The following is a 15841-nucleotide window of genomic DNA, read 5'->3' as shown; positions in this document are numbered from 1 at the left end:
CCAATATTGGATTGGAGCTTTAGGGAGGAGTTATAGACTTGGAAGTCATTTGTATAAAAGTTATAATTAAAGTCATGAAAGTGGATAAAATCACCAAGGAAAACAGTGTAGGGAGAAAAGAGAAGACAGCCCAGAATAGTCTGGGGAGATACTCACATTTAACAGTAAAGTAAGAAACAGAAAAAAGAGACAGAGAAGAGGAAGTAAGAGAAAAGAAAATAACCACAAGAGTTGTTGTTGTTTGTCCTTCCTTCTCAAAGAGTACCCATGACTTGCAGTGAATTGGATTTAAGTGAGGGAGGGTTGTGCAGTCACCAGCCTCACTCTCTTCTCCATCTCCAGAACCATCTGGGTCCAGTGGCATGATATATATCAGGAGAACTAGAGATGGTCCCAATACAGTGGGGAGACCTTGGTCTTTTTTAAGCTAAGGTCTTTTCCAGGTCTCAGTTTTCCTGAAAAATGCCCTTTCAGTGATTAAGGCTAGGTAAGAAATGAGGCAAAGATTGGTCTACTTTACCTAGTGGAAACGAATGAATGAATGAATGAATGAATGAATGAATGAATGAATGAATGAATGAACGAATGAATGAACGAATGAACTAAGAAATGAGGGAGGGAGAGAGAGAGAGGGAGGAAAGAAGAAAGAAAAGAAGGAAGGAAGGAAGAAAAAAGAAAAGGAAGAAAGGAAACGGAAGGAAGGAGAGATTTCTGGCCAAAACAGAAGCAATTGTTATTTACAGTCACTCTGAGTCATCAAGAGGCCAAACAATGACCAATAAGGCTTAGGCTGGGACGTATTGTTGGCTAATCTGAGAGATTTGGGGTTAGGGGGTGGTCCTTAAAAAAATCGAGGCCTATAAATCCACTTCTTGTGAGTTTTAAGATAAACAACCATGAGTATGTTAGCAAGAAAGGAGAGGGCACTGAACCTGATGCGATCCAAGCACCTACTATGAGAAAGCACTGCACTAGGCAGTGGGAATACAAATAAAAAAAGGGAAAAACTCCTCAAGGACCTTACATTCTACTGGTGGGGTGATAGACCCACCAGATATGATACAGATGCATAAATACCAGATAGGGTGAAAAGGGAGAAAGCATTTAACAACAAGCTCAGGAAAGGGTTTGAGTAGGAGGTAGGACCTGAGCTGCTGAACTTTGAAGAAAGCTAGGGATTCTTGGATGCAGAATTGAGGAGGCAGCACATTCCAGCCATGTGGTATTCTCATGTCTGTGCAAAGGAATGGAGATAGAAGATAGATTGTTGAGTCTGAGAAGCGGCTAGTGGCCAATTTGTTTCAATAAGGATGGTGCTGTCCACAGTGTCAATGGCTGCCCAAAGGTCAAGAAAGATGAAAACAGGAAAAAGGTGCCCATTAAATTTGGTGATAAGGAGAGAATAGTTACAACATAGTAGAGGGATGGAAGCCAAATTCCAGGGGGTTGAGGAGGGGGTGGTGAGGAAGTGGAGGAATTTGGTAGTAAAGGGAAGGGGGGGAGGGGTGGGCAATAAATTAAAAGAATGACTAGATCAAGGAAAGGCATTGTTTAAGGCTAGAGGAGACCTAGCTAGGCAATGCAGTGGATAGAGCTCCAGGCCTGGAGTCAGAAAGACGCATCTTCATGAGTTCAAATCTGACTTCAGACACTTACTGGCTGTGTGACCCTGGGCAAGTCACTTAACCCTGTTTGCCTCCGTTTCCTCATCTGTAAAATGAGCTGGAAAGGAAAACAGTAAACCACTCCAGTATCTTAAAAGCCCTGGCCCTGGATTCAGGAAGAAAATGGAGATGAGAGATCTATAACAACCAGGAGCCTGAACTTGAAGGAGCACCATCCTGGGGCAGAGCAGAGTCCACTTCTAGGAAGGAAGAAGCTCTCTGATTACTGTCCAGTCCCATCTCTGATGGCTGCTTTGAATGTCATTTGCGTCTAACCTCTCCCTGGAAACTCTTCTTCTTCCTACAGGGATCCATTATGCCAGCAGTTGTGATCCCAGGAGCTAGTTGCAAAAGGAGCCAAGTTCCACTTTGCATGAGCATGAGGATGGTGGTACAGTTGGAGGAACAATAAACATCTGGTGGGGCCTTTTCCTTGCAGCTCTTCCAGGGAAGGTTCCTGTTTAGTCAGTCAGCAAGCTGTGTCAGTCAATTGAGGATATGTGCCAGACTCAGAGGGAAGAAGAATACACTCGGAGGAACTCCAGGATATCTCCTTGCATCCTTCCTGGTTGAAAACATGACCTCAACTGTCAACCCTGGACAGAACCTTAGAGATCATCTGATCCAAACCTCTTCTGTAAGGAGGAAGGAACAAAGGCCCAGAGAGGGCAACTGATTTATCCAGAGCCACACAAGCAGGGCTAGCACCCAAGTCTCTTGACGCCCAAGTCTTATGTTCTTTCCAGAACACTACATTGCTTCTCCTTGAATCTCTGGCTCACTGGGGGTAAATGCAACTTTTGGGGTATATTGACATAAAAGAGGTTGTCATGCTTCCTTTATTGCAGACAACAGAGAGCAAGCATGGTTTTAGACCCATTCTCAGGAGGCCCAAGACAACCAAAGCCATCCTGAATGCTTACCTCTTTGACAGGGCTAGGTCTACAAGCCCAACCTCTTCTACAAAGATTCACCTTTATATAGTAATTAAAAGTTGGGGACACTAAAGGAAGCTGAGGTTCAGAGGACTAAGAGGATTTGCCTGTCACACAGGGAATAAGAGACAGAGCTGGGATTAAAACCATGGTCCTCTGTCTTTAAGCCTTGAGCTCCTTCCACTTAATTTCTCTTTGCCTCAGTTTCATCATCTATAAAATAGGGATCAGTAATAGGGATCCTTATCTGTAAAATGGGGCAACTAGGTGGCACAGTGGTTAGAGTTGTTGGGCCTGTAGTTAGGAAGACTCATCTTCATGAGTTCAAATCTGGCCTCAGACACTTACTGGCTGAGTGATCCTGGGCAAGTCACTTAACCCTGTTTGCCTCAGTTTCCTCATCTGTAAAATGAGCTGGAAAAGAAAATGGCAAGCCACTCCAGTATCTTTGCTAAGAAAACCCCAAATGGAGTCACAAAGAGTCAGACATGACTGAAACTGAACAAGCTGTTTCCACTGAACGCAGCTATCTCTCTATTCCATCAAAAGGCTGTGGCAAAATTCCAGGGGCATTCCAAACTGTGAGCTCCTAGCATTTAATGCTGAACACTTCTATCCCCATTACCCAAAGGACTACAGGGCCCTTTCTTATATTTCCTTTTTTTTTCTTTTTAACTTTAATTTTGTTTTTTCAGTTAGCAAAACTTTTCTCTCCTTCCCATTGGAAAAGAAAAAGAAAAACAAACCCATTGGAACAAATATCTATAGTCAAGCAAAACAAATTCCTACATTATCCTTGTTAAATAGATAGATAGACAGATAGACAGACAGATATAGATAGAGAGATAGATCTCAATATGTACTGAGTCCATTACCTCTGTATCAGGAGGTAGGTAGCATACTTTATTATCTGTCCTTTGGAATTGTGGCTGATCATTGTGTTGAACAGAGAGTTCTTAAGTCTTTCAAAGGCATACACACTAACAGAAAATATCTCATGTAAGGGTGGTGCTACATTGGGGATCACGGAGACAGACATCCATTCAGCAGGAAGGGGGTGCTCCAGTGTGAAAGTGCTCCTGCTGGAGGGAAAGGTGTGCTCCAAAGTGGTCTCCTGAGAGTAGGGTTCCTATAGTCTGATTTGGGGTGGTCCCCCTGGAGTTGGCCAATATGTATATCAGGGGTCAGGGCAAAATATTTGGGGGTTTCTTGTCAAGGAGAAAAAAAACAAGCTAGTGGTAGACAAAATATCATTTGGGGCACATAGGTGTACTAACCTTCAAAAAATATTGTTGTCAGTATTTCTCCATGAGTATGTTCTATAAGTTTATAGCCTCTCTTAAGAGGAGACCATCAGGATAGAGCACTGGCCCTGGATTCAGGAAGACCTGAGTTCAAACCTGGCCTCAGACACTTGACACTTACTAGCTGTGTGACCCTGGGCAAGTCACTTAACCCCAACTGCCTCACCAAAAAAAAGAAAAGAAAAAAAGAGGAGACCATCATAATGATCTCAAGACCATCAGACCTAATCTTATAACAATGGTTTTCATGCATAAATTCTATAAACTACAGCCCCCTTTAAGGGGAGACTGGAATAGTGGTCTTAAGACCACCACACCCAATCTTATAAAAGACACTTATCAGACCTACTTGTCACAGATTTTCCCCCATTACCTACTTCCCTTATAATTTTAGGTACATTGGTTTTGTTTATGCAAAAACTTTTTATGTTATCATCTGTGTTCCTCTCTATCCCTCATTTAGTCATGAATTCTTCCTGTATCCAGTTCTGAAAGGTACTGAAAAGTAATTAATTCCTTGCTTTTCAAATCTGTTTAGAATGTCACCCTGTATGTCTGGGTCATGTATCCATTTGGAGCTTATCTTAGTATAAAGTGTAACATGTTGGTCTAGACCTAGTTTTTGCCATGCTGCTTTCCAGTTTTCCTAGCAGTTCTTGTTGAATACTGAGTTCTTAGCCCAGTAGGTGGTATCTTTGGGTTTATCAAACACTTACCTCATAGGTTAGTGGAAGTTTGGGGGGGTGGGGGGTTGCTTCTAATCTGTTCCACTAATTGACTTCTCTATTTCTTGGCCAGTACCAAATAGCTTTGATGATTACTGCTTTGTAATATAGTTTAAGATCTGTTTCTGCTAGGCCCCCTTCCTTCCCACTTTTTTTTTTCATTGTTTCCCTTGAGATTCTTGACCTTTTGTTCTTCCAGATGAATTTCATCATTTAGAGGGCCTTTTCTTAAGGGCTGTGGTCTTGGGAAGACTGCTCTGGCCCTTTTCTTGTCCCCTCTTCAGAATCTACTTATCTTTCTTTCTTTCTTTTTTTCGGGGCAATGGGGGTTAAGTGACTTGCCTAGGGTCACACAGCTAGTGTCAAGTGTCTGAGGTTGGATTTGAACTCAGGTCCTCCTGAATCTAGGGCCAGTGCTTTGTCCACTGTACCACCTAGCTGCCCCTAATCAGGTCCCTTTAAAAGTCTCATTTTATTTGCTAGTTCCATCTTGCTTTACTACCAGTCCAGCCCTCTCTCTCTTCAAGCTCCAAAAAAATAAGGTTCTCTCTGGTTCTCGTTTTCTATAGCCTGACGATCACCATGGATGGCTATTGCTCTTCCTGGTCCTTGTTGCCCCCCAAATCGCCTGTTCTGTATTTTAACTATTTAATTCTTGGTTTACTTTTTACAAACATTTCACAGAATCATAAAATCAGGAAGGGACCTTTAAAGTCATCTACACTAGCTCAAACTCACAGGATATTTGAGCTAGAAGAAAGTTTAGAAAATAAAATATTAATGCTGAAAAAGACATTAGAGATAATTTAAACCAAGTTAGGGACTGAAGCCCAGAAAAGAGGAATAATTTACCAACAGTCACACAACTAGTCAATAGCTAAACCAGCCTAATGCCTAGTTCATGACCTTTCAGGAGATCCTGTGTATTTATCTTAAAAGGATCACTCCTTAATTATCCTTTTTATAGATTATCTGTGAGAAGCCTTTAATCCCAGGTTGGCTTCTGCCTGCCATAAAGAGTATACTCCTGTCCATTGGCATATTCCTGACCATCTATACCCTCCCCCATGCTTATAGCAACACAATCTCTTCATCTCTGCTAGGCATATGCAAAATAAATTTGTACCCCTCAAAATCAAAATATCATACAAATCAGATTCAATCATTTAACAAATATTTATGGAGTATTTATCCTACATAAGCCCTTATGCTGGGAACTGTCAGGGATATAAAGATGTATGACATGATCCCTGCCATTACTGAATTTACAATCTACTAAGGGGGATACAATCTGCAAAATAAAGGGATTAGGTTTGATGACCTCTAAACTCTATCATTCTATGTTTTCTGTTCTAAGACTTGTTTTAGCTCTGGCATCCTATGTTCTATTTTCTAAGGTACCTTCCAGCTCCATTAAAAAATACATGAGTGGATAGAGCACCGGCCCTGGAGTCAGGAGGACCTGAGTTCAAATCCGGCCTCAGACACTTAACACTTACTAGCTGTGTGACCCTAAGCAAGTCACTTAACCCCAATTGCCTCACTAAAAAAAAAAAAAATGAAATGAATTTAAATTACAAGAGTCCTTCTAGCTCTTACATGCTATATTCTAAAGTCAAAGTATTGTGGGATTTAGGGGCAGCTAGGTGGTGTAGTAGATAAAGCACTGGCCTTGGAGTCAGGAGGACCTGAGTTCAAATCCAGATTCAGACACTTGACACTTACTAGCTATGTGACCCTGGGCAAGTCACTTAACCCTCATTGCCCCACAAAAAAATTTTTTAAAAAAAGATGTTGACAAAGTGTTGTGGGATTTAAAGCTGGAAGGATCTTAATAATCATCTAACTAGCCCCCTCATTTCATAGAGAAGGAAACTGGGGCCTACAGAAATCCCTTCCAGATCTAGCATCATATGAGTATTTCTATAAGTATTTAATGAGTAAAAAAGTAATTATAGGGGGCAGCTAGGTGGCGCAGTGGATAAAGCACTGGCCCTGGATTCAGGAGGACCTGAGTTCAAATCCAGCCTCAGACACTTGACACATACTAGCTGTGTGACCCTGGGCAAGTCACTTAACCCCTGATGCCCCACCAAAAAAACCCCAAAAAACCCAAAAACAAAACCAAAAAAAAGTAATTATACTACCAAGCATAATATAATGGTTTTATGAGAGTGATAGAATGTACCACTATCACTTCCACCTGGGGGAAAGATTCCTTGGAGAGTTCAAATTGGCTAGGAATTAGGTGGTGCAGAGGAGGGATGGCATGAGCAAAGCTGTGGAAAGTGGGAAGTTATAATGTGTGTCATAGTTAAGGTTCTTGATTGCAGGATTCAAAACATTTCATCTCCCAGATTATTTAAAAGATACAACTTGTTCTTAAATTTCCTGGCAAACCTTTCTTCTAGTATATCTTTTTCCTGAGTCTAAAACTTTCATTTCCCAGATCTTTGGAACAGGGGGTATATATAAAACAAGACTGAGATTCTTGGGTTCCTTTGATCATTAGTTATTCACATTCATCAACATGCATAATTTACTAATTTATCAGATAACTGGGTCTGTATCTTCAACATCTTTCAGATCTAAAGGGGACTAGAGACTAATTCAGCTCCTTCATTTTTCAGAAAGGAGAACAAATCCAGAAAAGAGAAGTGACTTGATCAAAGACATATGGCCAGCAAATGGCATATCTAAAACAAGAACAAAGACCTACTAACTTCCAGACTAATCCTCTTGTCTCTACCCCTACATGTTTAGTAGAAGAATGATTTGAAACTTTTTTTAGACAATAGTTCTTCCCTCTCCAGGATAGCAAGAAAAATAAAATTCCAGAATGTTAGCACTAAAAGGGAACTTAGAGATCATTTAATCTCATAGCATTTTCCACTTAATTCATAGACAAAGATACTTTGGCACAGAAGTTTAAAACATACAGATACTAACGAGTCAAGTTTAAAAACCTGAGTTTTAACATTTCCAAATCCTGTGTTCCAAACCAATAAGCCACACTTCCTTTAAAGACAAGTACACAGATAAATTACAATATAAAGTAGCAAATGATAAAGATAGTGGTATGAGGAAGAATTCTCTGCTTTGAGGAAGAAATGATCCAGGGGGCAGCTAGGTGGCGCAGTGGATAGAGTACTGGCCCTGGATTCAGGAGGACCTGAGTTCAAATCCTGCCTCAGACACTTAATACTTACTAGCTGTGTGACCCTGGGCAAGTCACTTAATCCCAATTGCCTCACCCCCCCCCAAAAAAATTGAAAAAAAAAAAGAAATGATCCAGCTCAGGGGATCAGAGAAGGTGATGGGAAGGAAGTGGCACCCAAGCTGGGCTTTGAATGAAGGAAAAACATGGCCTGGGTTACCACAAGCATGTTCCATCTCTTCTGGTGAGAGCTGCCATGCCACTATTATATGTGTCAAATGGAAAGCTTGCGAGTTGTGACCGAGAACCCCATCTAGCTTACCTGTACATCTTCCAGGTTCTCTAGTGCATGCCAACTACAACATGCTTTTATCAGTTTGCATAAACACAAGCTGCTTTCCCATGCCAGACTTGCCCATGGCAAGGGGATGGTTCATATTGTTTTAGGTAGTTCTCTGTGCATCTTTCCAAGTTGGAAGAAGGCCTCCCAAGCTTTGCAAGATTAACATTTTTGTCTCACGTGGTACTGGTTAGCATAGCATGTGACTTCCCCAAATTGTAAACTGTGGACAATGTTCTCTGTCTGGTCTGAATGAAAGTTTAGTTGATACTAGAAATCTTATTTCTGTCAATGTTGGGTTGAACTGTGACACTGCTAGTTTTGTACCTGAATTTCTGAATTGCAAAACTGGTTTCATAAAATGTGGAAAATAAATACGTTTTTATATCAGTCATGGATTGATACCCTTCTCCATTAAATCTCCTAGGAGAACCCATTACTCATGGATAGAGTCACATGGTTGTCAGTGTCCCTCCTAAAACATGGAACCAAGAACTGAACACAATACACTCCAGATTTCAGTCTGTTCAGGACAGATTATAGCATACAGGACTGTCACCTCCCTTTCACTGAACAATAGACATCCATGAATGCAGCCTAAAGTCTCCATTTGTTTTTTTGCCTGCCTAGACATACTGTTGATTCATTTTATTTGCCTGCTGATTCCTCTCCACTGTCAGAATAGAGCCAAAGAACAAATCACCCACACTCACTATTTACTGGTCAAATCAAGTGGCTTATTAAGGGAAAAATGCAAGGCAGGAAATGTGTTAATGAGCCACACAGTCACCCTCAGGTCCCAGAAATCCTAAATTCTGGAATGCACAGCAGAATCAATATAATTGAAGCATCTGGCAGCCAGCAGATGGCCAAGCATTATTTAGAACCCATGGTCCTGGTTGACCCAAGAGCCAATCATGGTTGTAGATTTTTAACATAAATTCTAAATAGCACAGATCCACACAAAAGCTACTCATGGGACCAAGGAATGACCCAATGAGGATCAAGCACTGAAGCCAGACCAACAGTGGACAAATTATTTGGTTGATCAGGAAAAGGGTAATATCTAATTATCATTGAATGGATGAAAAATTGGACCTATGCAAACATAGAGAGAAACAAGTCAGAGAATCACAGATTTGGAGCTGAAACCTTCTGAATATTCTTGTTATCAGCTTTCCAGAAACCCAGACTTAAAACTTCATTTTCATCCTTGACTCTTCACTCACCCCACAGAGCCAACTTGTTGCCAGATCTTATTGTTTCTACTGTCACATCCTTCCCATATGTCTCCTGCTCTCAGATCACATAGTTACCACCTCAGTTCAAGATCTCATCACTTCTCACCCGGATTACTGAGTTAGCTTTCATATTGCTCTCCCATTCCAATCTACCTTCCACTCAGCTGCCAAAGTGATTTTTCTAAAGCATAGGTATGACTTCCTAGTCCAACATCTTCATTTTATATGTAAGAAAACTGAGGCCTAAGGCAAACAGGAAATGGAGGAGGTAAGATCTAAACATAGGTCCTCTTGACTCCAGTCAATAATCCTTCCACAGTATCATATCCATAGCTTTATGTTATGGGCCCTGGGTACCTCAGAAGTTTTCTGGGGCAAATCAAAGAACCTTCTCCTTGAGAAACTAAACCAAAGGACAGACACACCTAAAGAGATAAGTGGCACCAGATAAAGACTGAGTTAGCTCTGGGACCACCCTTTATTCCAGTCTCCCCCACCCCTCAGGGAGATAAGATTAGGTGTAGCTGCTGCCTTTGTGGCATGAAGGGGAGAGAGATGGCTTAAGAGATCTGGAGCTGCCCCTCACCCAACTTCCCCCAGCCACCACCAGTGGGGGATGGTCCTCCCCCAATAAGGGAACTTTCCATAGTCAGATGATTGCCCCATCAGACCACCATCAGTCCTCCGTAAAAGTATCTGTCTGTCTCCTGCTCGTGGAGAAAGGTATCTCAGAAGCCACGCCTCTGTGCTATGCCTTCTCCCCATGAGAAAAAGTCCAAGGACTTCTCTCTTGGTTTCCTTTCCCTAGCACCTAAATAAAATATTTTATTCTAATTGAATGTGTGTGCAAGAGGATATAATTCTTTAAAGAGGAATCCCTAAAAACCCCTACCCCAAACCCCATCTATTTTCCCCATAACACTTTGGAATAGGGGGTGTATATAAAGCAAGACTGAGATTCTTGGGTTCCTTAGATCATTAATCACCTAAAGCACAGAGTCAGTAGCTGGGATGGACCCTAAAGATTATTTAACCCTAACCCTTTATTTTACAAATGAGAACATTGAAGTTGAGTGATTTCCCCAAGGTCATACAGTAATCAGAGGCAGAACTGGGATTGCCTGTGATAGTTAAATGATTTGTCTAACTGCAGTCATTTGCTAAAACTCTAGTTCTGATGTGGGATGGATTTAGGGTCAAATTGATCATGAGTCTTCCCAAAAGAATTAGAAGACTCAGTGACTCAGTTTCCCAAGTTTTATTGCAATACTGTAAGTGACCACAGGGAGGGCACCATGGAGGTGTCTCTCAAATAGGGAAGGAAAAGACAGTTATTTTTATAGTTTGGATAAATTATCAGTCTCATTATAATGATCTCCACCTTAGGGAGGTACAGGGGAGGGCTTATCCTAATTTGGAGTTCCTGGGGGCTTGAGCCAACCCCTGAGGTGGGTACCTTTTTCCATAGAGGTGTGTTTTGGGGGTTTACCTGTTATAAGGTGAATCTGGGGACAAATTTGGCCTTTTCTGTGCATGTCACCTTTTCATTCCCATGCCTATTTTCAAAATATTTTCATTTATCAATTAGAATTTCTATACCCTGTCTATGTATCATTGTTATAGTTAAAGTCTCTATGACCCGCCTCTTTATGTTCTTGTTATAAATGGTGATTAATGTGGGTAAGGAGAACCCAGGCCCTGACTTGTATTAATGAAGACTCAAGTCTTAAGTTATCTATTAACTGGGGTCTGAATCCCTCTTAGTGCTCAGATCTAAATTAGAACTTGGGTCTTGGGTTTTTCTCTTAACCCCTTTTTTGCCTCCTACATCAGTTCTACTCTTTAATTTTCCAGAAGATAAGATGGAGGTCCAGAGAAAGGAAGGAGTTTGCCTATACTGTGAATATTGTGCATTGCATTCGTTTTCCAAGGGACCTGATGAGTTGTCTGCATGGACTGAGAATGAGTTTTAGTTTACTGGAGTGAGTGACCAGAAGGTCTGAGATGACATAAACATCTTGGACAGCACATTCTGACCTGTAGAATGTGCACTGAACTGGCATTTACAGTCACATCAGGACTCATTCTTTGAAACTGCTGCCATCCACTGAGAAGACACACAGGATATTGTCTGCTTTGGAGGGTTGGAAACCAAGCCATATTTTCAGGTTTGGGAGTTTCCTATCCATTGGCTGTTAGAATAAAATAGAAAGAACTGGTTTTCAGTTTCTACTAGACAGCTATGTCCATTAGAACATAATCTGTTATGATAAATAGTCTTTTTTCTTGAAGCCCTCAAGTGCACCTGGATCCACTTTCTAGGGCTGGTGTAATATTAGGGGTTTGGTAAAGACTACCCTCCCCAGCCCCTACCAATTCTTTCCCAACTATCATGGCCTATTGCACCAACCAATTTTTTCCTCATAAAAATTCAAAGTATTAATCTGTTTTTTTGTTTTTGTTTTTTTTTTGCAGGGCAATTGGGGTTAAGTGACTTGCCCAAGGTCACACAGCTAGTAAGTGTCAAGTGTCTGAGGCTGAAATGAACTCAGGAACTCCTGAGTCCAGGGCCGGTGCTTTATCCACTGTGCCACCTAGCCGCCCCCAAAGTATTAATCTGGATGAGAAATGTAGATTTTACTGTCCTAGACAGTATTAAGTCAATAAACATTTATTAAGTGTCTATTAAACACCATGCACTGTGCTAAGCACGAGGGATTCAAAGAAGGAAATGCTATAAGGACTCAAGGAGCTCACAGTTTATTGGGGGAGACAACATGTAAAAAACTATGTAAAAACACACTATATACAAAATAAATTGGAGATAATCAACAGAGGGAAGGCACTAGAAATAAGGTCAGAAAAGGCTTCCCTTATAGAAGGTGAGATGTTAGCTGAGACTTGTAGGAAGCCAGCCTAGTTAGGAGGCAGAGATTAGGGGGCAGAGCATTCCAGGCTTGGGGGACAACCAATGAAAATGCCCAGAGTGGGGAGACGGAGTGTTTTGCTCTCAAGAGCATCAAGCAAGCTAGTGTCAAGTAGGGAGAGAGGGGTGAGGAGGAAGATAATCAGGTCCAATGTAAGATGTAAAAACTCAAGAGACATGGGGGGAGGAGGGAAGGAGGGGAGGGAAATGAGGTCATGAAGGGCTTTGAAGGCCAAAAAGAGGATTTTATATTTGGTCCTGGAGGTGATTCAGAGTCACTGGAGTTTATTGCATAAGTGAGTGACATGGTCAGACCTGTGTTTTAGGTAAGATCACTGACAGCTGAGTGGAAGATGGACTGGAATGAAAACAGACTTGCACCCAGGCAGACCAACCAGCCAGCTATTGCAATAATCCAAATTTGAGATGATAAGGACCTGCACCAGAGTAGTGGCAGCATCAGAGGAGAGAACATGGACTCTATGCAAGAGATGTTACAAAGAGAAAATCGACAAGCCTTGGCAACAGATTGGATATGGGGTTATGAGATTGTGAGGAGCCTACAGATTGACGCCTAAATTTTGAGCCTGGGTGACTGGGAGAATAGTGCTGTCCTCTGCAGTAATAGGGAAGTTAGGAAAAGGAGAGTGTCTTTCCCATTACCCCAACAGCTCCTTTTCATTATTATACTTAGTAGATGCATGTCACACTTCATTGGTGAATAGAGGAAACTTTGGTGGGATATTTGATTTTTTTGAACCTTTCTGGAAAAACACCTTACCTCTAATAGCAATCCCCTAAATTTCCCCAAGTTATTGTCATTTTCAATATATTTTAATTTTAAATCACAGCTTCTACCTCTTCAATTGCTCCATTAAACTGAAGGTTCCTGTGCTAATAGTTGTTCTTAAAGTAGAAAGGGAATCTCCTACTTTAGGGTTTGGTTTTTTTTTTACTTCATCTGAGTCTTAGAGGCCCCCAACTCTCCAGATCACATAGGACCTCAGGCAGTCCACTTCGGTTCAATTTACATTTATTAAGGGACTCCTGTGTGAAGGTCACTTTGCTGGGTGCAGAAGGGAGATACCAAGTTTAGATAAGACAGGGTCCTTCTATCCTAACTCACTTAATAGCCTCACTGAGAAACAACATGGTGCCTGGGAATTAGAGACCCGAGTTTGCATTCCACCTCAGCTGCTTACTTTGCTGAAGTCAATATCCCTATCTCAGCTTCAGTTTCCTAATTTTTATATGTAGCAGATAATATTTCAAACGGTGGTTGCGTAGATAGAGTAAGATAATGGATGCGAAAGAATGTAAATTTCACACAAATGTGAAACATTGATATTCCCAAAGCTATGAAGAAGGAGGTAGAAAGGTGATCTCTAAATACAATAAATAAGTGTTTAGCATTCTTGGCCACAGGAGAGGAAGGAGCTCTAAAAACAGTAGTTATTTATTTACTAAGCAGCAAGCTCTGGGCTAGCAGAGGCTACTCCCAGACTAATCTTTCTAAAACACAGTTTTCATTCACCATGTAAGCAGCCATTTCCAAGCTTAAGAACCTAAAATGTTCCCCTTACTACCACATCAAGGTGAAAGTTACTTTGAGGCCTTCAGTAGTTTGACACCACCCCAGTAGGGATAAAAATGATTTATATTTTTAGGTGAGGCCACTAGGTGGTGGAGTAGAGTGTCATACCTGGACTCAGGAAGATTGAAGTTCAACTCTGGACTTGGACATTCACTAGCTGTTGTGACTAAGCAAGTCATATGACTGCTGCTTGCCTCAGCTTCCTCATCTGTTATATGGAGAATATCACCGCCCTCACTAGATGGAGCAGTGGATAGAGGGCCTGGCCTGCAGTTAGGAAGACCTGAGTTCAAATCTGGTCTCAGACACTTCCTAGCTGTGTGACCCTGGGCAAGTCACTTCTCCCTGCTTACCTCAATTTCCTCATCTGTAAAATGAACTGAAGAAGGAAATGGGCAAACCACTCCAGAGTCTTTGTCAAGAAAACATCAAATGGGGGCAGCTAGGTGGCGCAGTGGATAGAGCACCGGCCCTGGATTCAGGAGGACCTGAGTTCAAATTCGGCCTCAGACACTTAACACTTACTAGCTGTGTGACCTTGGACAAGTCACTCAACCCCAATTGCCTCATCAAAAAAAAAAATTTGAAAAGCATAATAAATCTTTAAAAAAAAAAGAAAACACCAAATGGGTTCATGAAGAATAGGACAAAACTGAAGAACTACAACAACATAATTTAGTAACATCTACCTCATGGGGTTGTCATGAGGATCAAATGAGATAATATCTGTAAAGTACATAGCACAGTACCTAGCATATAGTAGGCACTTAGTATTTTTTCCCTCCCTCATCTGAGCACCAAAGTAATCTTAGAGTACAACATTAAGAAATGGATGCCTGGAATTTAGTCACCTTGTCTTGTAATCTTATGTTTGATAATAATCATTCCTCCCTTAGCCATGGAAATGACTCTCATAATAGTGGAAAGAGCACTGGATTTGGACTTAGAAGACATACTAAGTATTTACTGCCTCTGCTACTTATAATCTGTGGAAACATAGGAAGTCTCTTTCCTTCTATTTTACAAAGTGAAAGAGTTGTACTAAGTCATTTCTAATTCACTTTCAAGTTCTAAATGCTATGAAAGGCTATGCTACCAGGGCACAAGCCCTCGTACAGCCTAAATGGAAAAGATTACAAGACAAGGTGACTAAATTCCAGGCATCCACTAGAATACCTGTTGAGCTAAAGTAGGAGAAGCTCTTTACCAAAAGGTTTTCCATTAGTGATGAATTGTTTTTGACTGCAAAAATTTAACAGGATGGGGGGCAGCTAGGTGGTGTAATGCATAAAGCACCAGCCCTGGATTCAGGAGTACCTGAGTTCAAATCCAGCCTCAGACACTTGACTAACTAGCTGTGTGACCCTGGGCAAGTCACTTAAACCTCATTGCCCTGCCCCTCCCCCCAAAAAAATTAACAGGATATTTAACCTGGAGAAGAGGGAATAGAATATAAGCAAAAGGAACAAGTCAACTAATTAAAAGACTATTGTATGGAAGAGGGATTAGAACTGTTCTGCTTGGTCCAAGACAGAAAAAACTAGGTGCAACTGGTGGAAGTTACAAAGGGGTAGATTTTTGACCCCATGAAAACAAGAAGTGTCCAAAAATGGAACAGGCTACCTCAAGAAATCCCCTCCCCTCTCCCATCACTGAATGTTTTCCAGCAAGGAAGAGGTGACCACTTGTTAGGCATGTTGTCGTGGGGAGTGCTGTTCAGATCCTGGTAAGATTACATGCTTGAGGGTCCCTCATGACAGATTCTACGATTCTGTAAGGTGTGGGCGGAGTGTGATCTGCCTTTCGAGAAGATGCACTCACACAGTGAAATACATTTTTGGATCTTTCAATACTTTAATAATTATTATTAATATTATGGGTAAAATTGCAAATGATTTGTAAAGTTTAAGAAAAAATAAAGAGGCTTAAAGTAATTTAGAGGTTATAAAAAATAA

At 41.2% G+C, this 15841-nt stretch overlaps 1 protein-coding gene across 1 annotated transcript in view; it reads left to right on the top strand.

The window, feature by feature from the left end:
* Positions 1 to 2888, top strand: part of LOC122739307 (sodium-dependent lysophosphatidylcholine symporter 1-like) — a 45558-nt gene extending 42670 nt beyond the window's left edge. The window contains exon 14 of the mRNA XM_043981101.1: positions 1972 to 2888. Coding sequence (XP_043837036.1) covers positions 1972 to 1996 — 25 coding nt within the window. The 3' untranslated portion in view covers positions 1997 to 2888. The remainder of the gene's footprint in view (positions 1 to 1971) is intronic.
* Positions 2889 to 15841: the final 12953 nt, after the last annotated feature.

The sequence above is a fragment of the Dromiciops gliroides genome, chromosome 2 (assembly GCF_019393635.1).
Source record: "Dromiciops gliroides isolate mDroGli1 chromosome 2, mDroGli1.pri, whole genome shotgun sequence".
Taxonomy (NCBI): domain Eukaryota; kingdom Metazoa; phylum Chordata; class Mammalia; order Microbiotheria; family Microbiotheriidae; genus Dromiciops; species Dromiciops gliroides.
Note: the sequence above shows the minus strand (reverse complement) of the source record. Positions and strands in the feature narration are given on the sequence as shown.